General features: G+C 33.0%; 1 protein-coding gene and 1 pseudogene across 1 annotated transcript; both read right to left on the bottom strand.

Moving 5' to 3' along the window:
* Positions 1–370: 370 nt before the first annotated feature.
* On the bottom strand, positions 371–11502 carry LOC122605248 (cysteine-rich receptor-like protein kinase 2). Its single transcript, XM_043778159.1, has 8 exons — positions 11066–11502; positions 2579–2997; positions 2351–2470; positions 1904–2019; positions 1433–1643; positions 1131–1362; positions 860–1013; positions 371–756 (listed from the first exon to the last, which is right to left on the bottom strand). The coding sequence occupies exons 1-8, from the start codon at positions 11488–11490 to the stop codon at positions 487–489; spliced, it is 1947 nt and encodes a 648-aa protein (XP_043634094.1). The 5' UTR covers positions 11491–11502; the 3' UTR covers positions 371–486.
* Positions 11503–13298: 1796 nt separating this feature from the next.
* On the bottom strand, positions 13299–16624 carry LOC122604610 (annotated as a pseudogene).
* Positions 16625–25554: the final 8930 nt, after the last annotated feature.

Raw genomic sequence — 25554 nt, 5'->3', positions numbered from 1 at the left:
GAACTCAAGTAGTCTTTTAATTGTTAGCTGCAGAATTTTCTTTGTTATAGTATGTAAGTATGTGTTTATAAGAAGAAAATAGAGAAATTTGTTGCATGTTCTGTTTATTCTTTTTTAATCGTACTCAGAAAAGACCCGGTAAAGGCAGTAAACCAATGTATATCACTAATTTTTTATTAACGGCTCACCCTTTATCGTATACTTTCATAAACTCCCCCAGCCCGGGCCTTCCTCTGTTTTGTTTTGTAGGTTACATGCAATCAAGTTTTTGAGGTATATAGTTTTAAGTTGATTTCAAATTTGTTAACATTTGAAATGTATATCGTTTAAGTTGATTTGTTACAACTTAAAGTTAACATTTCAAATCAAATTAAAATCATAAATAAAGTTATAAGACGCTATTAATGTTCCTCAATGTGCGACTGCTTTATCACACTGTCCTCAAAATGTACAGAAGAGCTCTATACAAGTTGTGTAGATATTTGTCTACCTATTCTGTGACCGAATTGCACCAATGTGTATCACTCTACGAGAATCAATAAAAGTAGGCTTGATCAGTTGTCGTGGCCCTAAAGATTGCCCACTTGACAACATCATAACAACTTCAGACATGGTTGGCCTTAAAGTGGCTGGTGACTGGGTACACATCAGAGCAATCTCTACTGTCTTCATCACGTTTGCTTGGTCGTATTCATCTGTACCTAAAGTTTCATCAATCAACTCCATGTGAACACCTCTCTCATATAACTGCCATGCCTATACAAAATAAATGAGTTGTTATAAACATTGTAATACTTCGATATCCATCTTGAAGTATCAGATATATAAGGCAAGGTTAATGAAGAAAATTGTATATTACATGTTCAAGAAGGTGATCTGTGTCAGGTCCACTGAAGTTTGCATCGGTACATTTTCGACCACTAACTATTTCAAGGGCCACAATGCCAAAGCTGTAGGTGTCAACCTTCTCTGTTAAATGTCCATTGATTGCATATTCTGGTGCCATGTATCCTCTATATTGATCTCGTAATGAATATATATATATATATATTGTCATAAGAAAAAGTAAAGCTATATGAATCTGGTATGAATATAAGGCAAAGGGAACTAATAATTGTACTACAACTTACAGGGTCCCAGCAAGCTTTGTGCTAACATGGGTTTGCTCCTCTGGCTGAAATCTAGCCAACCCAAAATCTGCGATTTTTGGTTGAAAATCGTCGTCAAGAAGAATGTTATCCGACTTTATATCTCTATGAATTATTTTGACATGGAATTCATTATGAAGATGGGCAAGACCCCTAGCAACTCCAAAGATAATGTCATATCTCTTTTGCCAGTTCAGTGTGCCCCGTTTCTCCCCTGTCCATTAAGATCTTTTTATCTCTGCTTTGTCAAAACTTATAGAAATAGGTTTGTAAGTTAAACTTACCCCATAAGAAATTTGCAAGGCTGCCTTGTGGGATGTATTCTAGGACTAGAAGTAGCTCAGGACCTTCAATACACCAACCTAGTTGGCGTACTAGATTTCTATGCTGAACGTTGCTTATAAGCCTCACTTCGTTTTCAAAATCTAATTTTCCTTTGCTAGAATCAACATTGAGTCTTTTCACTGCCACTACACTCTCATCGTCCATGATTGCCTGTTAAGCAGACAAAATAAGAAATTATTATTCCCATCCCTATACTCAAAGATATTGTTTAGAGTACTGATATAAGCATACAGTTTTCCATGATTCATTTGAAAAACAAGCGATCTACATTAATCAATAAACGTTGTGCAACTTTTTTTACTTGCAAATCAGAAAACTCTTCCAGTTGGCAACTGCTATTCTCATTAAGTTTACCAATTTGCTCAACATACACTTGAACCGTTTATACTATAAGTATATAAAGTCATTACCTTGAATACTTCACCAAAACCTCCTTTCCCAACTCGATACTGTTCATCAAAATTATGGGTTGCTAATCGCAATTCTTGGTAGCTGTAGCTTTTCACCCCTTGTAGTCCATCTTCATCTATATATACACATCACTTAAAAAGTTGGTAAGTCTAATCCAAGAAATACGCATGATGGAAATTAATAAACTTAGTTGAAGATATGTTTGAATGGAAAATATCAGGACATATGTCTTCTGATACAAAGCAGAGTAGGTCCAAAGGTTGATCATTTATCTGCCCGTGAGATTCTATTTTTAATTGAAACGCAGTAATGTGTGCGTGAGATATGAATCACAATTTACCAGATACAATACAATTTATATAGTACATGATTGAACTTATCTGCTTTGTATGGTGATATATTTGTATTGAGCAGTTTTCTACATCTAAGGTATGCATAGATATTACCTTCTCCAACAGTCTTAGACTTCTCATGTCGCCGATACCATAACCACAAAGCAAGGATAAGGATGAAAATACCCACACCACTACTTACTCCAGCTATAATTCCAGCCTTGCTTGAACTTGCTGTTCAAGGAAATACAAATTTCTCTTAGTTAATTTACTAGCACAATTTCAATAATTGCATCGATCCGGATAACCCAAATTAAGATATTGAAGTATAAGACATCTCACCTTTACGTAGGAAAGGTGTGATGTTTGTCGTCTGGTTCCTTTGGAAAAATGGAGCATCAGAATACCTCATGAAACAAAAAAAGTCAATGGCCCTTCCTTCTTTACTTGGCAGACAGTTTTGTAAATTGTTATAAGCTGTATTCAAGCAGTTATTGCAAATGGCTTGGCTGACGTTTTTAACACACTGTGCAACTGCATACACTGTTGAATTGTCGGTTGAGAGTTGCCTTGTCGATGCTACATAGAAATTAGATGTTCTTGGAGCGGCGTCTTGAATATCAGACAGCAATTCATTGATTACGTTGTTAAAAGTTGTTACGGGCTGAGATGCTGACTCGTTGCCACAGACTGCAGTTGGAGGGGCTTCATTATCCAATATAACATCCGTGTTACCGAAAGTTTGGCCAAAGTTCTCGTACCTATGCACAAAAAGTCACATGTCAACGTGACTGCATAAATCAATGTACAGAGAAAATATCTTCCAATGTACGAGTAATACTCATCAAAGACATATATTTAGCTATAAACAACAATGATCCGTGATCAACTTGGTGAGTCTTAGGGTTTTTATCCACTAAATGTAGTGAGTATAGGAAATTTTTCTGGAGAATCCACTCTACACTGTAGCGAGGGTCCGATTAAGACAATTTGGCCTACACTGAGTGGCACTTACCCTTGTATGGTGAGCTATGATTGTAACTTGAAACACTACCTTTCAAAAAGTAAAAAAAAAAAAAGAGACATTAATAGAACACGCATATCATTTAAGATTGTACATAGACATGTTTATATATACATTTTTATGGACTAGTCATATGCGCACACGATGCGGCGATGGAGTGGCGGCGGCGGTAGTATGGTTTTATACAAGGATGTTGCGTTGAGGAGTGAATGTTGTGAATAATTTCATTAGAATAATATATGTATATTGGGTGAAGATATGGTAAATTAATCAAAACCAATATACTACGAATATCAATTCCATATTCCATTTATAGGAGATCGACTGTTTAACTTTTGGATTAACCTTGATTTGGATTATTGCTGTATGAGATCAATTCACTATTCCATTTGTACAATATGGTAAATTAGCCTTGATTTGGATCAATATATTTTACTTTTGGATTTTTTATTTATTACTCTTTCCGTTCCATTTTAATTGTTTCTATCAAGTTTGACTGTAAATAATATTGTTTGTATTTTGTAACGCTTGATATATAATCTCTCTATATAATTAAGAGATGATATTTTTTTCATTAGGTGCACTCATATTTATTTGTCACCTAAGATTTTTGCTTATTTGTTATTTTATGGGTTTTTTCCAATTTATTAGCATGATTTTTAAATTTAAAGAACCAAAAATATATGGCATATCCTTTCCCATCGGCTAAAATGAAGGAAGCGAGCAACTAAGTCAAATCTCTAAATTGGGAATATGTAAACCTTTTATATTCTTAATATAATACGAGTAGATATTTTTAATTTTAATTTATAGTAATTTCATAAATCATTCATAGGAAGGATACTCTGAATGATATTATTTCAAATTATATAAATATATTACAGTATAATACTAGATTATTAACCCGCGTAATATGCGGGGAACATAATAAAAAATATATTGAAAGTTATGATGAATGTCAAAATAGATAATTTACAATTGATTTTTATTATATAGAGTTGTTGATTGTGTATATTTGTTTAATTGATATATCAAAATAGACTTAATTCTTGAAATTGCTTCAATCAATAAAATCTACAAATATAAAATGTAAGTCAAATAGATATATAGTGTCATTTTGTGACTCAATCTTATAAAAACTATAAATCTTTTGTTAACATATTGTATGTTGTATGATAAAAAAATTAAAAAGATAGTTTATGATACAATATAAATGAAAAAGATACAGGTTCATTTACATATATAATTATGTAAGATAATATAATTTGTAGATTATTAGAAAGGTTATAAGATGGCATATCTTTATTTTTCTTCTATGGGGAAATCAACTATGCAGCAGACTGCAGCTATCAGACAACAGTCATGTAGAAATTTTTAATTTTTTTTTCAATTTAAACCTTTTGATTTATAAACATACACTATGCCCCCTGATTTTCACCTTGCTGCAGCCAAAAATGACTACAGTCCGCTGCAGCTATGTTAACCTCTTCTTCTATATATATTAAAAGAAGCTGGAATCCTAGTCTTTTAAAGTCCTCTTCAATCTTAAACCTATGTTAAAACATTACCACGTAGGATTTATAGTATGTGACATCTCCATACCTTTTTCTATATATTTATTTAAATTTAAATAGATTTGATTAATTTGGTAAAAAATATATCAAATATACAATTACAATTTGTTTATTATTCCATCCGATATTTTTTTAAAAAGTATATTTAGGAAGGACGTACTATATGTAAATGAGATGTTGCTAGCTTTTTGATTTTGCTCCACAAAGTTATTGGTGTTTATTTTTATTTATTTATTTATTTTTGACTATTATCAAAGTAATGAATCAACTTACTTATTGTTATGTGTATTTTATAACACAAATCTATCTATTTATGTATTTTTCTTTTGTGATATTAGACGACCTACTCTCTTGAATTCGGCTAACTATTCTATATATAAGAATTGTTTATATATATATATATGTTTATATGAAGATGATAACGATTTCATAAAGTTAAGGTTTGATTGTTGCTCAGATTGAAATGACCCCATCAACAACAATTTTTTTGATATCTTATCAATTCAATCATATGAATTAAATATTTTTACATATACATATATTTCACATTTGATTATCAGTAACCTAGCAGAATTTCACTATCTTTTTTATTCTACATTTACAGGAAGGTTTTTTTTGGTTTGTTGTTGGGTACTTGTTGTATTTGCTAGAGTCGCTATGTCCAGATTATGCCACGATATATCTAGAGCTAAATCATTAACTAATTACTGTGTTGATATAGTTACCAAGCTTTGAAACTAATAATTTTTTTTTTCTGTCGACATGTCATATCGTGAATCCCAACTAATCATGATGCATCTCATCCTTATTAATCTCTTAAACCGAACTCATCTAGCCCGTTAGATGTTTATATAGTCTAATCATAATTAAAAACAAAATACCAGCATTAAACAAAGATTGGTACATTTCACTCTTATCTTCCTATGCTTGAACATTATTTTATTGCTAAATACATTCCACTAAATTAAGTTTGAAATGTCACAAACCCATTTCACATGGGAACTAAATTTGATTCCTAATTATGTTGACAATTCGGGTTGCAAAATTAAAAATGGGTAGTCATCAAGTTTATGTAATCAGTTTATAATCGCTTCAATTATTAGCTTGATTTACATTTTCACATTGTTGTAGGCATTAGTGATTCAGATAGGGACTTGAATATGCGGGTGTACGTTGTTAGAGATCCTTTAAAGAATCCTTTGTAATATTTATGTGATCTAATGAGATGATAAGTGTATAACATGTTTACACTACCATCGAATAAAGTGCAAAAAATTTTCATATAGAAAGTGATATTTGTACCACATAACTTGATTAATTTACCACACTATACAAGTATTACAACATACTGTACAAACAGTTGATACATAATTGTGGCTGTTTGTGGGCAAAAGACAATACTTTAACGGAAAGGTTCTATAATGAATTTCAATTTCAAAAAGCCTCCAAGAAGACTCACATGTTGAAATATTCAATAATTTTACTTGATTTTATATGAACGTCTATTTTACGATATATAGTCATGCACTTTAACTTTTACGATTTTTTAAATATATATAATTTATAAAAAGTTAATTAAAAGTAAGATATAAATGTGTAACGCACGAGACTAACATATATTTTTTCCATTATCAATAACTTAGATTACATACATTGTTTCTTATTATAAGAAGGTACTGAAAAGTTATATTTTTAGAACGAATTGAAGGAAAAACGTGAAAACGTACATGTAGCTAAATGAGAAAGAAAAGTCAATAACTAATCCAATGGTCATAATTCAAGTTTCTTATCATCTAATGGTTGTCCTTTAATCAAAAAATGAATTTAGGATGTTAGTTTAGTATTATTGGGAGATATATAAAAGTTATGTTTATTATTATTTTTTTTTTATCATGCTTATGTTGATAAAATAATTGGAGTTGAAAATTTCTTTCAATTACTAACATTGTTACGTTATAATAATTTACCTTTATAAATATATAAATTTATGATTTTATGTTTGTTATGTTTAATATACGTGCCGTTTGTCATATGCAAAAATAAAAATCTAATGTACTTATGTGGTCATAGTTATCTTTTTGTCATTTACTCGTACTATTTAGTAATAATGTATGTATTTCCCGTGTAATACACGAGATAAACGTGATAAAAAATTTCATAATACTATAATTAGTAGTTATAGATTAGACATGGTGAAATATATTAGCCGACCTACACGTGGTTCGATGGCTTTAAAAATTTAACTTGAAACCGTAAGTGATGTGTTCGAGGTCGGCATATTTATAAATTTTAAAGTTATATACATATATGGTATGTTGAAATATAATAGCATTATTAATTTATTTATAAACAAATTTTTTACATTAAAGACGGTTACTAAGATACGTATGTTATAAGTTTGTATAATGAGGATGTCTGCTGAAAAAAAAGTAATATTGCTAATAAAAAATAATTTTTATCGTAAATGGTTTGAAAGATATATTTGTTATATCTTTCTACAATGACGATGTAAATTTAGATATTGATAAAACATTTTTATTTAGTGTGACAATAAAGTTCTCAAAAAAAACTATATATATAATCTCTTTTTTTACACAAAATCAACTATTTAAGGGATAATGCAGAAAATTGAAAGCACCTTTCAACCAATTCACAAAAATAGCACTGACCTTTAAAGGTTTTACTTTTTAGCAATGAAATTTCATCTGTTATTGGATTAATCCAACACCGACGACGGCGGTGTTGGAAGTGGAGGTGCTTTCTTCTTCGAATTCTTTAACTAATTTAAAAACCAGCGACGGTTTGTTCGAGTTCGAGCTAACCTCTAAACCTCTACCATATGGATCTATGTCCTCTGCTCATGAACTCTTCTTAAATGGCCAAATATGGCCTATGAAACTCTCGTCTCACTTTTAACATCCTCGGGATCTCCCTCCCGGCGAAAAACGATGACATTTGTAGTAAAAAAAAATGCCCATGTCACCAGGTACGCGTGTCAAATGTTACTATTTTCGACAATAAATGAAAGATCATTGCTAAAAACTAAAACTTTTAAAGGTCACACGCGTGTCAAATGTTACTATTATGTCACTACTACAGTTATCTCAATATGTAATTACTAACCTTAAATAACCGTATGTATCCATCCAATAAAACAACATATAATTCGCAGTAATGTTACATTAGTAACTTTAAACTACATTATGTATATTTTTTTGGATGTGTTTTTGTTTAGAACGACATGATATATTACTCATACTTTTAAATTACATGAATATCTGAAATGAAACTTAGGATTTTTGAAAAAAGCTACTTATTAATCATCCTTTACAAATGTGATAGATGTGATTCGTAGTCATGTTGATCTTGTTAAAGTCAAAGACTTTATCAATTAGAAATCAACCCTATTAATTTTATCTTAATTTATAACATCATTAATTTAATCCAAAGGTGCAATTCGATATTTGAAATTTGATAGCATAGCTCTTTGACCGTACAAAATAGTTATAGTAAGATATAATTACATTACATATATTAGATTAATTATATTATATTAAATATATATATAACTTTTGGAGTTTATGTATATGATTTGGAAACAATTAATGTTTCTATATAGATGGATCGATATATATAAATTCTTAAAATATTTATGTTATTAATGTTTGTAATTTGATGATGATAATTATGTTATTTTCATCTTGTAAGGAAAGTATTAGGCGTACACCTTTTTTTATCTAATAATTGTTTATACGGATTATTATTTAAGGGGGTTCTTTGTCTAATTATATAAAGTAAAAGTATTAATATTGCCATTTAATAAAGATGAAATAACTAAATTTGATCTAATGGTTATAAATCAAAGATGGAGTTCATCCAAGGGTTTTTATTTGTTTAGGAATGAATTTAGGACCTTGTTATATATATATTGGTAGATAATCCCTCAAAACTTCTATAAAACTCAAGAGTGGTTTAATTATTTGTAGGTAATTAAGAACCTCTCATACAATTTAGTTATATTATTATACGTACACATTATCAATCAATCAATAATAAGTAGTGTTGGCGTTCCAAATATTAATGATTTTCAAGTATGAAGTTCATTGAAGGATTGTCATTATGTATACAACAATTGAATAAAGACGGACGAATTGGGATTCTTTGCTACAAAAATTAGTTGGTTTTTTCAGGGTTTCAAGTTATTAATACAGATTTTTAGATTAAAGATATTTTTTTTTTTTGTGTCATAATTATCTAGATGACAAATATGATTTTTTGTTTAGTTGTAATTTTCAAACATATTATATTCTTTACATGTCATATAGATTGTTAATTAGAGCAGTATTTTATTTATCTCTTTGTAATATTTAATATCTTATATTTAACATGTTCTAATGTGGATAATTTAATATGAATAATTTAGTTCTAATGTGGTTTAAGCCTTTGAGTGTCAACTACAATTTTTTTTAGATGTGTAATTTTTTCCTACTCTTTTTAGTGAAAATATTTAATCAAATTTATTATTTAAGGATTATATAATGATAAAAACTTTCAAATTGTAAACTTAGTCGCGTATTTATTAATTAAGTTATTAATATTGAATTATTCTAGCATTAAATTATATATGATAGTGATATTTTTTTCTTTTCTTTTTTTGAATTTTTGAAGATCTTATTTCACCTTTTAGGTTTTAAATAAAAGCTAATTTCTTACTCAAATTCAATAATTATTCTTTTTTGTGGATATTAACCCTTTCAATTTATGTTTAACGTATTGAAATTAAACTAATCTTAACGGTTTATACATGAAGTATATTTTATATACTTTATTCCTTGATTTTGTATGTTGTTACATTGGTTGTATGATTTAGACATTATTAAAAGAACAAATCCATAAATTAGTTTTAAAGTATATTCATTTATAATATAATCGCCTTTAATAAGTAAGTCTACATTTGAATTTGTTGCTACAATATTGTAATCTTATGCCTTAATTTTAAAAGATGCATTATCTATTTTTGATAAAATTATACGACAGCTATTTTACCATGTAACGCATTAGTTTAATCTAGTATATATATAAAATGAGTTTTAAATATATTTTTTATTACTCTAAATTTCATCAACTAATATATAATACAAATAAAAATATTTAAGATTAAATTTTAATGACTAATACTTGAAATGTCAAAGTAAAACTTTTAAAATGGAAAGGAAGTAGTACTTCAATTTTTGGCATGAAGATCCAAAATCTATTGCCATGGGCCCGGCCATGAGGCCATGAGCGAATAAGAAACGAGGGGTACAAGATTAATTAATATTTAATATACTATTGAAAGCTAAATAGCTCCGTGCATACAAATCAGCTTTGATAAGATGAACATTAAGAATTGTATAATAGAAAAACTCTGGTGGCTATATATAATTTGTGCAATAAATCAAATGAACGTCAAATCATTAACGTATTGAAAATTCAATATCATAACATTCCAATTCCTGTGCATAAAAGCAGCCATCTACTGTTCACTTTCATTCATCTATTAGAGATTAGTTAATTAACTAATTAATATCATTATCATTATTCATCATATTAAATATGATACAAAGTTTACCAGCAAATAAAATAAGAATATACTGTATTTTATGGAGTTTTATCATATTTGATGCATTTTGATTGGTTCAATACGACCGATATTAACATGTCTAAGTTTTAATTTGTAATTTAGCTAATTTTAAGTTCTAAAATGAATTAACATGCTCATATGCACGCGTAACAAATAAGACTAAAATGATTAATATGCTCGATCTTACATGAAATATCATTTTTACTCTTCATTTAAGGGTAATGGAAGGAACCCTAGCCTCGGTACCACAATTGGATACTCATCGACCCACCCCGTATAAGCCATATGATGCTGGTAAAATACCTCCATCCTAATCCCACATGATCTGGGCACCCCAAAGGATCGAACCCGCGTATTTAAACTACACATATGAGTCTAGGCTTCATTGGTAACGGGTACCTTAAAAAGGAGTTATTTTTTGTGCCTAGCGGAGATCGAACGTGAGACCCCAAGGTCACAAAGTGTTTGCCTTACCACTTGGCTAATTCCTTGTAGGTTTTTACTCTTCATTTATATGCATATATGTATATCTTCCTAATTAAGTGTAATTATCAATTAACAAAGTTTCATAATATGTGCTCGTATATCTTTAAAAAATTTGTACTAACCTGATACTACAATCATCATAAATAATGTTGCCACCATCAGCTAAACCGCATGCTTTTGTGTCATTAGCCGCAGTGTCAAAACACGCCAGACACTGTGAGGTCGAGAGATACTCCCTACACATAGCAAAACTATACACGAATTCCTGATCAACAGCCTGTGCAAAGGCATAATATACTTGTGGATTAGATAACTGTCTTCGAAGGCTAGAAAGTGTGGTGTTGAGGTTGTTTAAATAAGGCACCCCATTCACTACTTTATAGGATCTACAATAATTTCTTAAAAGAGCGTTGCTCCTATCACTTGACTGTGAAGTCACCTGCCTAGCCATCATGATGAACACCACGACGATTATGATCATGACGGAAATAATCCTTGAAGATTTTGTAAGAATTGAGATGGTGCGTCTAGTTCCTTTTTCCGCCATCGATAAATTAAGATGGTATGGAACTTTGGTCTGAAGGTTCAATGTAGAGAAAGAAAATTAAGTATCCTTTTTGAAGGTATTAGAAATGTGGAAATGTAGTTTTTAGCATTAGTTGACGTATTATCATTATCATAGTCCCAAATGGCCAAGTGGGATGTGTTGTAGGATATTATCTAATTCAGGAATTGATTGTTTAATATGTAGAGGCCGTCATTTTCAGCTAGGGATGAGTCTAATAATATTGCACTGAAACTCTAGACCCGGTTGAGACCTGATCTAGCCTAGCCCGATTAGAGGCTTACTGTTTGATTAATTCTTGGTCCATAAGTTTACCACATGTTCAGGACTTCAGGTTAGGTTCGGGTCAAAATCGGGGTAAATCTATAGTTTAACCGCTAAAAAAGGAAAAGGGTTTAGTTCTTTTTTATATATATATTTTGATTTTTCAACGGTCTAAGAATGTGGATGAGAATCTATCTCTATAACGTATCTTTTAAATCAGAATGCTAACATCATTTCATTTCGGGTATTCAACATGGACCATTAATATAAAAATTCTCTCAGTTAACTTTGACCCATCCAGACAACTCTAGTTTCTACTCTCTAGTCAACATGGAACATATATTCCTTTTCCATTGTTTGAAAAACGAAAAAAAATAGTTTTATCATATCATCACCCCCTATAGATTGGTCCCTTTTTTTTTATAATTAAAATATTGTCTTTTTGTGTTTAGAGTGGTATTGCTTTTTACAACAACATCACGGTAACATACTAACAGTAATGATACTGTCCATTATTAAAATAAATTAAAATTAAAAAAAAACTTTTGTGTAACTTCTCTCGTCAATTTTATCGTCATTTTACATCGAATCGATCTGAAAAACATGAGGTTTTGTTCGTGGTAATATTCTGATCATTTTGCTGGTTTCAATGTTTTGATTAGCCAAGTTTTGACGGTAGTTACTGTTTCCAGCGAGATCTGGAGTTTTCCGGCGAACATAGATAGGACTTGATTTTAGTTAGGGTTTGTGCGGATTGAGAATCTGAGCATTTTGGTGTTGGTTTTGATTCTTAACTCGATGAATCGAAGAAGAAATCTCGTTTCGAATTTTTCCGGCGAACATTCGAATTTTTCTAACAAGTTGTTTTCTTCATCTGCTGCTGCTCCTCTGCGGCTTTCCTCCTCCTCCTCATCATCAAAAAGCAACTCAGATGGGTACAGCTCATTTGAGTACAAATGATACATATATACAAACACCATGTACAATCTTTTAAAGAGATGATGAAAGGAGGCAATCAGATAAGTTTTATTTCACAAAAAGAAGCCAAAAGAAGATGATGATGATAGCAATGGCTTAGTTCAGAGGTGGTCCAAGAGCTATGCATTTGTTGAAGGGAGGGGTGCAAGTAATAGTGGCCAAAAAATATCTAAATTGTCCTTAAAAAATATTAGCTGATTAAAACAAATCCACTTGATATTTATACAATACCCCTGTTATATAATACCCCTGTTATTTAACTATAATACTCTTTTTAATTATTCGTTTGGTGAAACTTTCTTTTTATATAGTTAGGTTTTTGGTAAAATAAAACAAGTACTAAAGTAAAACAAATAAAACAATAAGTTTCTCATCACTTGATATCATTGTGCATCATGAAAATTATCGTGTATCAATTGTTTCGTGAATCTTTGTGTATCAATTTAACCATGATCTAAGGGTCAAGATCTTGTTCTATTTAAATAAGTTTTTATCAACGTTGTAATACTTCGATATGCATTTTGAAGTATCAGATATATAAGGCAAGGTTAACTATTAAAGCTGCATGTTACATGTTCGTGTAGGTGAACTGTGTTAGGTCCACTAAAGTGTTCATCGGTACATCTTCGACCACTAATGATTTCAAGGGCCACGATGCCAAAGCTGTATGTATCAACCTTCTCTGTTAAATGTCCATTGATTGCATATTCTGGTGCCATGTATCCTCTATATTGATCTCGTAATGAACATATATATTATCATATGAAAAATTAAAGCTATTTGAATCTGGTATATATGATTACAAAGTGAAGGGAACTACAATTATACAATAACTTACAGGGTCCCAGCAAGCTTTGTGCTAACATGGGTTTGATCCTCTTTCTGAAGTCTAGCCAACCCAAAATCTGCGATTTTTGGTTGAAATCGTCGTCAAGAAGAATGTTTTCCGACTTTATATCTCTATGAATTATTTTGATATGGAATTCATTATGAACATGGGCAAGACCCCTAGCAACTCCAAAGATAATGTCAAATCTCTTTCGCCAGTTCAGTGTGCCCCTTTTAGCACCTGTCCACGAAGAATTTCTTATAAATCTATTTTGTCAAAATTAGCACTACTTACAAGAATAGTATTAATTCTAAGTAAAACTAATTACCCCATAAGAATTTGGAAAGGCTGCCCTGTGGAATGTATTCTAGGACAAGAAGTAGCTCAGGTCCGTCAATACACCAACCTAGTTGGCGTACTAGATTTCTATGCTGAATATTATCTAAGAGCTTCACTTCGTTTTCAAAATCTAATTTTGCTCTGCTAGAATCGACGTTAAGTCTCTTGACTGCCACCACACTCTCGTCTTCCATGATTGCCTGTTAAGCAAACGACAGAATAAGAAACTATTATTTCATAGCTAGATTCATCTGATAAACAAATGTTCTAAATACATCAAGAACTATATATAACAAATGTTGTGCAACTTTTTACACTAATAAATCCACAAACTCAATATATACTTGAACCATTTATTATTTTATGTGAAGTCCTTACCTTGAATACTTCACCAAAACCTCCTTTCCCAACTCTATACTTTTCATCAAAATTATGGGTTGCTAATCGCAAATCTTGATAGTTGTAGCTTTTCACCCCTTGTAGTCCATCTTCGTCTATATAACCATCACTTAAACAGTTAGTAATTCTAATTCAAGAAATACCCGTTGAGATGGACATAAATACATTTAGCTTAGAGATATGTTTGAATGGAAAATATCAGGAAAAATGTCTTCCCGCATACAAATCAGATTAGGTCAGGCAGCTGATCACCTATCAGCCTGTGAGATGTTTTTTTTAGGAAACAGAATGATGTGTCCGTGAGATGTGAATCACAAACTACCAGTTAAAATACAAATAATTATGCCAAAAGGACGCTAAAAACTAGTACTTCTTCGGCGTTTCACCCTCAGAATTAGTACATGATGGAACTCATCTATTCTGTATGGTTTAAGCTAGATTTGTATTGAACAGTTTTGTATGCGTATATTACCTTCTCCAACAGTCTTAGACTTCTGATGTCGTCGATACCATAACCACAAAGCGAGTAAAAGGATGAAGGTACCTACACCACTACTTACTCCAGCTATAATCCCCAACTTGCTTGAACTTGCTGTTCAAGGAAAATACAGAGTTCTCTTTATTAATACACTAGCACAATTTCAAAAATTGCATCCGGATAATTTAATTAAGATATTGATGTATAAGACGTCTCACCTTTACGTAGGAAAGGTGTGATGTTTGTTGTCTGGTTCCTTTGGAAAAAAGGAGCGTCAGAATACCTCATAAAACAAAAAAAATCAATGGCCCTTCCTTCTTTACTAGGCAGACAATTTTGTAAATTGTTATAAGCTGTATTCAAGCAGTTATCACAAATGGCTTGACTTATGTTCTGAACACACTGTGCAACTGCATACACTGTTGAATTGTCGGTTGAGAGTTGCCTTGTGGATGCTACATAGAAATTTGATGTTCTTGGAGCTGTGTCTCGAATATCAGATAACAATTCGTTTACTAGGTCGTTAAAAGTTGTTACAGGCTGAGATGTTGACTCGTTGCCACAGACTCTAGATGGAGGGGCATCAGCATCCAAAATAACATCCGTGTTACTGAAAATTTGGCCAAAGTTCTCGTACCTATGTACAAAAAATTACAATTTAGCATGCATGACTGTGTACATCGATTTTTTTCCTACCTTTGTATCAAGAATATATATATGTTCCAATGTAACTAACATCAAAGACATATACTCTTACTGCCATATTTTAAATGCCATAGTTTGACTTTTTTTAAGTCTTTCTCTTTAGATTTTGACCGTAAATATCTTTGTTTGTACTATCAAATGATTGATGAAAATCATATCAATGAAAACACATCTAAAAACCAATCTATCTATATAATTTATATCAAGTATTATATAACCAAACAAAGATATTAATGGTCAAAGTTGAAAGAAAAAGACTCAACAAGTCAAACTAGGAAAGTTAACATGGAACGGACGGAGTATTTAACTATAGACATCGACAGATCATTAGACAATGCATATATATAAACTATAGATTGTTTTGAAGTTGGAAGAACCTTTTGATGAAGATTATTGGATGATGCATGTTATTCTATATCCAAAACCGATTTTCAGAACATCAGAAAGTGGTCTATGATGTCAACTCCTTTAAAAAGGTTTAAAATACATCAACTAGGAAAAAAGTTATATAAAATAGTAGTTTTTTATTTTATTTGATGGTAAAATGAATAGTTATAATGGTATAGGCGAAAACACGATCACAAGGATGATTTAGGCTCACTTTTTTCCGGCATGGTTGGAAACTGTGGTTTTCGAAGCACCACAGGATGACAGGGACAATATTTGTAACTTACCCTTAATTTTAACTCTGCTCTTTTGTGCGGGTACCATACTAGTTAATTAACAAGCATATTATTCCTTTCACAAATTTGTGCTAACCTGATACTGCAATCATCATAAATCACGTTACCACCATTGGCAAAACCACATGCTTTTGTGTCGTTAGCTGCAGTGTCAAAACATGCTAGACATTGCGAGGTCGAGAGATACTCCGTGCACATAGCAAAACTAGTCACAAATTCCTGATCCACAGCCTGTGCAAAGGCATAATATACTTGTGGATTGGATAACTGCCTCCGAAGGCTAGAGAGGGTGGTGTTGAGGTTGTTCAAATAAGCTGGTCCATTCATTGCATTATAGGCTCTACAATATCTTCTTAAAAGAGGGTTTCTCTGTTGTAATATAACATGATTCAATTCGTAATATACACGTACCGTGAGATCCAGAGGAACCTGTAAAGGCATTAAACATATTTGCCATTGATTTCGGGTTCCCAAAATATGATGATTGATTTAGGATGGAGTGATGAATTCTGTTATAATGAATTCAACAGAGAAGATGGACGAATTTTATGATTTGGGAGGCTGTGAATTTTTTGTGATTAACCTTGAATTAGGGTTAATTACTCTCTCTATATATAAGGAGAGTATTTTCATATTAAGTCCCTCTGGTGTTTAATTCGTGCCTCATTAGTCCTCTCAAGTCCAATCACCTAATGAAAAACCCTATAATATGTCTTTAAGAGTAAATACGTCCATCGAATATTTACTTAGACATAGGGATTTCATTATCGTCAATTATCATATCAGGAATGACACATGATCAGTGACGGTCACACTAACGTGGTTCCAACATTCTCCCACTTGACCGAGCGATCATTTATCTATGAGTATTCAAATAAGTTCCGGAATAATACTCATTTTGTTTTAAACCGAAATCATAGCCAATAAGTACAGTCGTAGAGAAGAACATCAACTCAGGACCCCCACTAGTCAAACTATGACTCAAATTTAAAAGTAATAAGCAATGATCAATTGACTAAGACAAATTTTGTCACAATAATGTCAACACACTAATACGAGTACTCAAAGTGCGATTAATAGACAAACAAAATCTGAATAAGGAGGAAAAATTTTAAACAGTAATACTAATGACCAAATAAGTACAATATGCTATTAAATTAAACTAAGTCTTTAGTAAGTCCCATCTTCGACACGTGTCCTACAAAGACATTAGGAGGAAGACCTTTGGTCATCGGATCCGCTAGCATGTCATTTGTACTTATGTACTCAATACAAAGAACATTTTCCTCAACCCGTTCGCGTAAAAACAGATACTTTGTATCGAGATACAGCCCAGCGCCAGTTGAACTGTTACTGTTCGAGAAAGTTACGGCAGCTGAGTTATCACAGTAAAGCTTCAATGGTCTAGAAATGGAGTTGACGACTTTGAGTCCACTGACCAGATTCCTAATTAACATCCCATGGCAAGTAGCATTATAAACGGCAATGTATTCAGCCATCATGGTAGATGTTGCAGTCAGTTTCTGCTTATGACTCCGCCAAGATATAGGTCCGCCAACTAACATGAAAATATACCCAGAAGTAGATTTCTTATCTTCCTTGCTTTTGGCAAAATCAGAATCGGAATAGCCTACTACTTCTAGATTGTCACTTCTTCTATACGTTAGTTTGTAGTCTTTGGTCCCTTGCAGATATCGTAGAACTTTCTTAGCCGCTTTCCAGTGTGCTAATCCAGGATTAGATAAGTAACGTCCTAGCATACCGGCGATATAAGCGATATCTGGACGAGTACAGACCTGAGCGTACATAATGCTCCCAACTACTGATGAGTAAGGTATCACCCTCATTTGCTCCTTTTCAATCTCAGTGTTCGTACTTTGGAAAGTGCCGAATACATCTCCTTTAACTACTGGAGCTACAGTGGGTGCGCAATGTTGCATGCTATAGAGTTCTAAAACCCGCTCAATATAGGCCCTTTGAGAAAGACCTAAAATACCATTATGCCTATCCCGATGTATTTCGATACCTATAACATAAGAGGCATCACCGAGATCTTTAATGTCGAATTTCTGCGAAAGCATCCGCTTCGACTTATGCAACATATCCAAGTTATTACTTGCTAGTAGAATATCGTCTACATACAAAACAAGGATTATAAAATTACTCCCACTGATCTTGAGATAGGTGCATTGATCCACTTGATTCTTTATGAAGTCTTGTTCTTTAATGACTTCATCAAACTTAAGGTACCATTGTCTTGATGCTTCCTTCAACCCATATATGGATTTCTTTAACTTGCAGACCATGTGCTCTTTACCTTTTGGAATGAATCCTTCAGGTTGCCACATGTATACATCTTCTTCCAAGTCTCCATTTAAGAAAGCTGTTTTGACATCCATCTGATGTAACTCGAGATCAAAGTGAGCTACTAGTGCCATAACGATCCTTAAAGAGTCTTTACGAGACACGGGAGAAAAGGTCTCTTGATAATCAACTCCAGCCTTTTGAGTATAGCCCTTCGCAACCAATCTGGCCTTATATCGTTTGACGTTTCCTTTCGGGTCTAATTTGGTTTTGAAGACCCATTTGCAACCAACAGTTTTGGATCCTTTAGGAAGTTCAACCAATTCCCAAACGTCATTATGTTGCATGGAATTAAGCTCTTCAATCATGGCTTCATTCCACTGAGTGGCCTGATCACTATTAATGGCTTCTTTATAAGAGGTAGGATCAATAAGCTTTTCAACATCCTCAACTTCAGTGAGATAAGTAATGAAGTCATCAAAATTGGTGGCCCTACGTGACCTCGATGATCTCCTGAGTTGATTTTTGGGATTTTCGGAAGATCCTTCAGCATTAGTGGTCTCATGATTAACATTAGGAGGAGTTGGATCAGTGACATTCGGAGCAGCGTTCTGTACAAGAGGAATTATCGGAGGAATAATACTAACCGACGAATCGTTTCCCCCCGCTTCTTGTACTTCTTGCAAATCGAAGTTATGATTTGTCGTGCTCCCACTGATCTCTGAGTTCTCTAGGAAAGTGGCATGCTGTGTATCACTGATGCGAGTAGTGTGGGAAGGACAGTAAAACCGATAACCTTTTGAGTTATCCGGATAACCGACAAAGAAACATGTAACAGTCTTAGGATCAAGTTTCTTTAAGTTAGGGTTATAGAGTTTAGCTTCGGCAGGACAGCCCCATACTTTCATATATCTAGGACTCGGTTTCTTCCCTGTCCAGATCTCATGAGGAGTTTTAGGGACAGATTTAGAAGGAACTCTATTGAGTATATGAACGGTTGTTTTTAAGGCCTCAGTCCAAAGGAAAGTAGGTAAGTTAGTGTTGGCAAGCATACTTCTCACCATGTCCATTAGGGTTCTATTTCTCCTTTCAGCAACACCATTTTGTTGAGGAGAACCAGGCATGGTGTATTGGTTAATTATGCATGTTCCTTACAAAGTCATGGAAAGGACCAGCGGCTTGACCAACATCAGTATGTCTACCATAATACTCACCTCCTCTATCTGATCTTACAACTTTTATTTTTCGTTCAAGTTGGTTTTCAACCAAAGTTTTAAAATCAGTAAAAGTTTGTAAGGATTCAGACTTTTCTTAATCAAATAAAGGTGCATATAACGTGAATAATCATCAATAAATGTAATAAATGAAGTATGTCCTGTAATGGAAGCGGGATAGGGGCCACTAATATCAGTATGAATTATTTCCAACAAGTTGGAACTTCTTGTGGCTCCTTTCTTATTCCCTTTAGCCATTTTGCCTTTGAGACATTGAATACATGTTTCAAAATCACTAAAGTCAAGAGATGGTAAGATTCCATCCTTTACGAGTCGTGTCATGCGATCTCGTGAGATGTGGCCAAGACGTTTATGCCACAACATGGAGGAATTCTCTTGTTGCTTAAGTGATTTTGTCTTTGTCTTAGCTATATCATCAACATTAAAAGACAACAAAGATTGTGAGAAATTATGATCTAGTTCTAATTTATACAGCATTCCATCCAAGAAACCACGACCATGCAAATCATTATTAAGAGTAATAGTAATCTTGCCGAAACCATGAATTATTACAAAACCTTCAATGTCTAGTTTAAAAATAGATACGAGGTTCCGAGTAATTCTCGGTACATATAAGGTATTTAATAGTCTAATACATTTTCCAGTACTCATATGTAAAATATAAGTTCCCATGGCTTCGACATCTAAAAGATCACCACTTCCAACTCTAAGTTTTCTTTGGCCCTTTCGTAGCTTCTGGATTGTATGGATCCCTGCATTGAGTTAGTCACATGGACCATAGAACCGGAGTCACCCCACCATGTATTAACAGGAACATCAGTAGTAAAAGAATCAAATATTACATAAAGTACGTTACCTTTCTTAGCTAGCCATTCCTTGAACTTAGGACACTCTTTCTGAATGTGCCCTTGAGTACGACAGAACTTACACTTGATGTTCAAGGCATTAGAGCTAGAGGCAACTGCACTAGGACTCATCTTTGAAGCTTTCTTTCCATTCTTGTTACTATTGTTACCCTTCCTCTTCTTGGAATTAGCAGTGGTAGTAAGGTGAACAGCTTCAGGTTGCTCAAGCTTAAGGCGATCTTCTTCTTGTTGACACATTGCAATCAGTTCACTCATCTTCCATTTGTCCTTCTGAGCATTATAGTTAATCTTGAAGGCATCAAATTGAGCAGGCAATGATGTCATTATGAAATGCACAAGAAAGTTGTCAGAGACTTCCATTTCGAGAGTCTTAAGCTTGTTCGCCATGTCGCTCATTTTCATTATGTGTTCACGGACACCGCTTTTTCCATCGTATTTCAGAGTAAGCATCTTTAGCATTAAGCTGCTTGCATGCGCTTTAGACGATCCCTTGAAGTAATCCTCAACAGATTTGAGGTAATCTTTCACTTTATCAGACTCGGGAATAGCTCCTCGGAGACCAAGAGGAATAGAGTTCTTGACCGTCATAAGTGACAAGCGATTCGCCTTGTTGCACTTCTCAAATGCCGCTATCTGCTCTGCAGTAGAGGTTGCAGTAATGGCAACGGGTTCATCATGACGAATGGCGTAGTCCAGGTCATAGTACCCCAGAGTAAGATCTAACTGATCTTTCCATGAAGCATAGTTTTCACCGGTAAGTGGCTGAATGCCAATGGGAGGTACTACAGTGGAAATAAGGAGGATATAGATTTAGGATACAAGTAATAGAAGATTAATAACGTAATGCCTAAAACTAAGGGCAATGAGATTATAGTGACATAATTAGCTATCTAAGGCAGACTAAGTAATATCTATAAAACTAATGGAACTAAAGTAATGCCTAAACTTAACTAAGGGCTAACAATAATGTTCCTTACGTAAGAGGCTAAAATAATGTTCCTGAAGTAATGAGACTAAGACCATTATACTAATGAAGCTAGTGATAGGTAACCTATTGTAAACACCAAAACAATAAGTTAACATAAGGCTCTACTTAGATTTTGCATCACCTTTGGGCAGAAGTAACTAATATCTAAGCACACATGAGCATTAGGTTCATGCGGCACAACGCTTATCTTTTGACCTTTGGGCACAAAATTAAGAATCGTGTATCTTATGCATGAAAAATGTTCCTTTCAGCACACAAAGTATATTAAATCACCTTTGGGCAGAATCAATATACTTAGTGTTCATTATCTAAAAGGAAAAGAACACACCATGAGAATCACATCTGACCTTTGGGCACAAATGATGAAACCATGTACATTTTGTGAAGCCCCCACACACTACGGGGGTCCGGGGGTAGAGCCCCTGGGAGCGGGGTCCAAGGGGCAGAGCCCCTGGCAGGGGCCGTAGATAGCACGAACATGATAATCAACTAAGTTAATCAGTAATCCATGAAAATAAGCACGGTACGAAGATAGCTAAGTTCGTAATAAGGATTAACTTCGTAAGTAGTGATTAAATTCGTAAGTAGTTGACTATCTTCGTAAGTTGTTAACTATCTTCGTAAGTAGTGATTAACTTCGTAAGTAGTTAACTATCTTCGTAAGTAACAAACGAAGATAGCTTACGAACATAAGCAACGAAGATAGTTTACGAAAATAGTGTAAGTTCGTGAGGAAGTAAGTGCGAAGATGAGCAGAAGTTTTGTACACAGATAAGCCTTACGAACTTAGAGTGTTCTTACGAACTTAGTGATTTTGTTTACGAACTTAGAGTTCGCAAGGAAGTTCTCACGAAGTTAGAGTTCTAACGAACTTTAAGTTCGTAAGAAGCATACGAATTTAAGCTTCTGCTTTCGTCAGTTCGCGAATTAGGGTACGAAAACGAATCAAATCAAGGGATAGCTTCGTAACCTGTCTCTGATACCACATTGTTGTAATATAACATGATTCAATTCGTAATATACACGTACCGTGAGATCCAGAGGAACCTGTAAAGGCATTAAACATATTTGCCATTGATTTCGGGTTCCCAAAATATGATGATTGATTTAGGATGGAGTGATGAATTCGGTTCTAATGAATTCAACAGAGAAGATGGACGAATTTTATGATTTGGGAGGCTGTGAATTTTTTGTGATTAACCTTGAATTAGGGTTAATTACTCTCTATATATATAAGGAGAGTATTTTCATATTAAGTCCCTCTAGTGTTTAATTCGTGCCTCATTAGTCGTCTCAAGTCCAATCACCTAATGGGAAATCCTATAATATGTCTTTAAGAGTAAATACGTCCATCGAATATTTACTTAGACATAGGGATTTCATTATCGTCAATTATCATATCAGGAATGACACATGATCAGTGACGGTCACACTAACGTGGTTCCAACATTCTCCTGTCACTTGACTGTGAAGTCACCTGGTTAGCCATCATTATAAACAGCAAGACGACTACGATCATAATCGAAATCGTTGAAGATTTCGTAAGATTTAAGATGGTGCATTTAGTTTTCTTTTCCATCGATAAATTAAGATAGTATAGAATGTTGGTATGAAGGTTGAAGGTTCAATGTTGAGAAAGATTAATATCCTTTTTAAACGGATTTGAAATTTGTAAATGGCAGTCTTTAGCTTCAATTGGTTGACGTATCATCACTATCATGGTCCCCAATGGCCAAGTGGGATGTGTTGCGGAATATTAACTAATTCAAGAATAGGTTGTTTAATATGGGAGGGGATTCCGAACTCCTTTCATTTTTATCAAAGGGTTAAGATTTAAGTAATATGCTTGAAGGAATCCCCTCCCGTTTAATATGTGTAGAGGGTTTTAATGTCATTAATTTTCAGCTAATGCATGCGTATGAAAAAATAATAAATGATTTTAGAAATATGAATATGACTACAAAATGGATCTGATTATGCAGATATAATGGGGAAATCATAAACAGGCTCATCTCTCTAAAAAAACCAAGATTTAATTCTCGAAGCTTTCACATTTTACCAAAGATACAAAAAGACTCTCAACTTTACTGGACATGAAGATCAAACCTTGACCTTTGTATCTAGTGGTATTGTGGTAATGGCTTCAACTACCTGATCCAACCGAGTTTTTTTGGGGATATATAGTTTATATGAAAAAAAATAAAAATAATGTAACATTTAGCTATTAAAAAAATGTAATTATAATTTATCAAGAATGTTACGAGAGTTTTTCGCACGAGGAGAAAAAACGACACATTTGGGAGGTGTTTGGTACAATGGAATGGAAAGGGTGGAAAGGGAATGAGAAAGACTTCTCATGTTTGGTTGCAATGGAGAATGAGAAAGAGAATCGAAAAGTGAGAATCGATTTCATTCCCTCAATTCTCTATAAAATGTAGAGAAATGATGGGAATGGAAATTTTTATTTTTTATTTTTTTTGGTTTAGTGATGTTATATATATTAAATTTAATTATTATTCAAAATTTTGTATTTTTTGTATATTCATTCTCTGTTTGTACCAAACAACGGAATCCATTATCTTTCCAAACACTAATTCTTTTTCCCACGATATTCATTCTTTATTACATTTTCATTCTCTTTGATTCACTCCTACCAAATGCCCCTTATAGTATTATAATTAATCCATCATGCATGTACCAGACAATGATATTAACCAACCTAAATTTTCCCTAACAAGTTAAGATTATCTCACTAAGATCTCAATTAAATATTGCAAACATTGAAAACCAATGAGTTATATATTGTCTATCTTGACGGCTTGACTCTTCATAGTTCACAAAAATCGAATAGCTCATGGATAATGACGAATTGAATATCTACTTTAGTCCACTTCTAAACTAAATATGAACATGAAATAAATGTTAACAATATTTTGATTGTTTAAGGTGTAAATTTGGGAAGATGTATTTTAAAAAAATATCATTCATACGGCCCGTAATACTTTTCGTTTTGATGATGAAACTTCCTTAATACGAGGTTAAAACCGGTGAGTAAATACAATGCAATTTCACAGAGAATGACACCTTAGATTCCATTAAATGCACCATTTTGTGGATTATGACATGTCATTCTTGACATACAGGAATTTTCATCACAAAAACAGGAATACTACATAAAACGGGCCGTATTTGCTGTGTTTTTTTAACCGTTGCCGGTATGTAGATAGGATAAAAATGGTAATTAATGCTAGCTTAACACCGTAATTAATTTTATTTAAAACGCCGGCGATAACTTGATTTTGAACGACCAAATTGTCTTTAGTTTTTCGAGTTACCAAGTATTTCACTTTTGAATGTTAGGTTCCATAGTGCATGGGTTTACATGATACGTTTATGAATACAATGTTCTTGCACAACAGGTGTTTGATAAAAATGTCAAAGTGAAAATTGTCATGAATTTCTGTTTCTAATATGTCAATGAATACAATGTTTTTGCACAACAGGTATTTGATAAAATGTCGAACAGAAAAAATGTCATGAATTTCTGTTTGTAACGTGCATTTTCCTTTTGATTATATGCATTATTATGTGGTATGTAAAGTTATGAAAAAGTTGCTATTATATTACATTATGGATACTGCAGTTCGTATAGAAGATGGGAAAGGATTTATACAAAGATTCTGTGTCTTTGGATGCTAATTGGCACCATTATGATGTGCTCGGGCTACAAGATTCTCTTGTGTGACGCTCCACGTCTAGTCTGGTATGTTTAATATCGATATACTTTTTGAGTTGTATACAGTTTCTGGAAACCAATTTTTGATTGATGCTTACCTTGAAATAGCTCCACTTTGGTTTTTCTAGATTTATTATAAACCCATATATCTGATTCACTCTCACAGTAGTAATGTGCAGGTGTAAGTTGTTCATTTTCGTATTTGACTGATTGCTAATTATATACTTTGTTAAAAGAAGTAA

The sequence above is a fragment of the Erigeron canadensis genome, chromosome 6 (genome assembly GCF_010389155.1).
Source record: "Erigeron canadensis isolate Cc75 chromosome 6, C_canadensis_v1, whole genome shotgun sequence".
Taxonomy (NCBI): domain Eukaryota; kingdom Viridiplantae; phylum Streptophyta; class Magnoliopsida; order Asterales; family Asteraceae; genus Erigeron; species Erigeron canadensis.
Note: the sequence above shows the minus strand (reverse complement) of the source record. Positions and strands in the feature narration are given on the sequence as shown.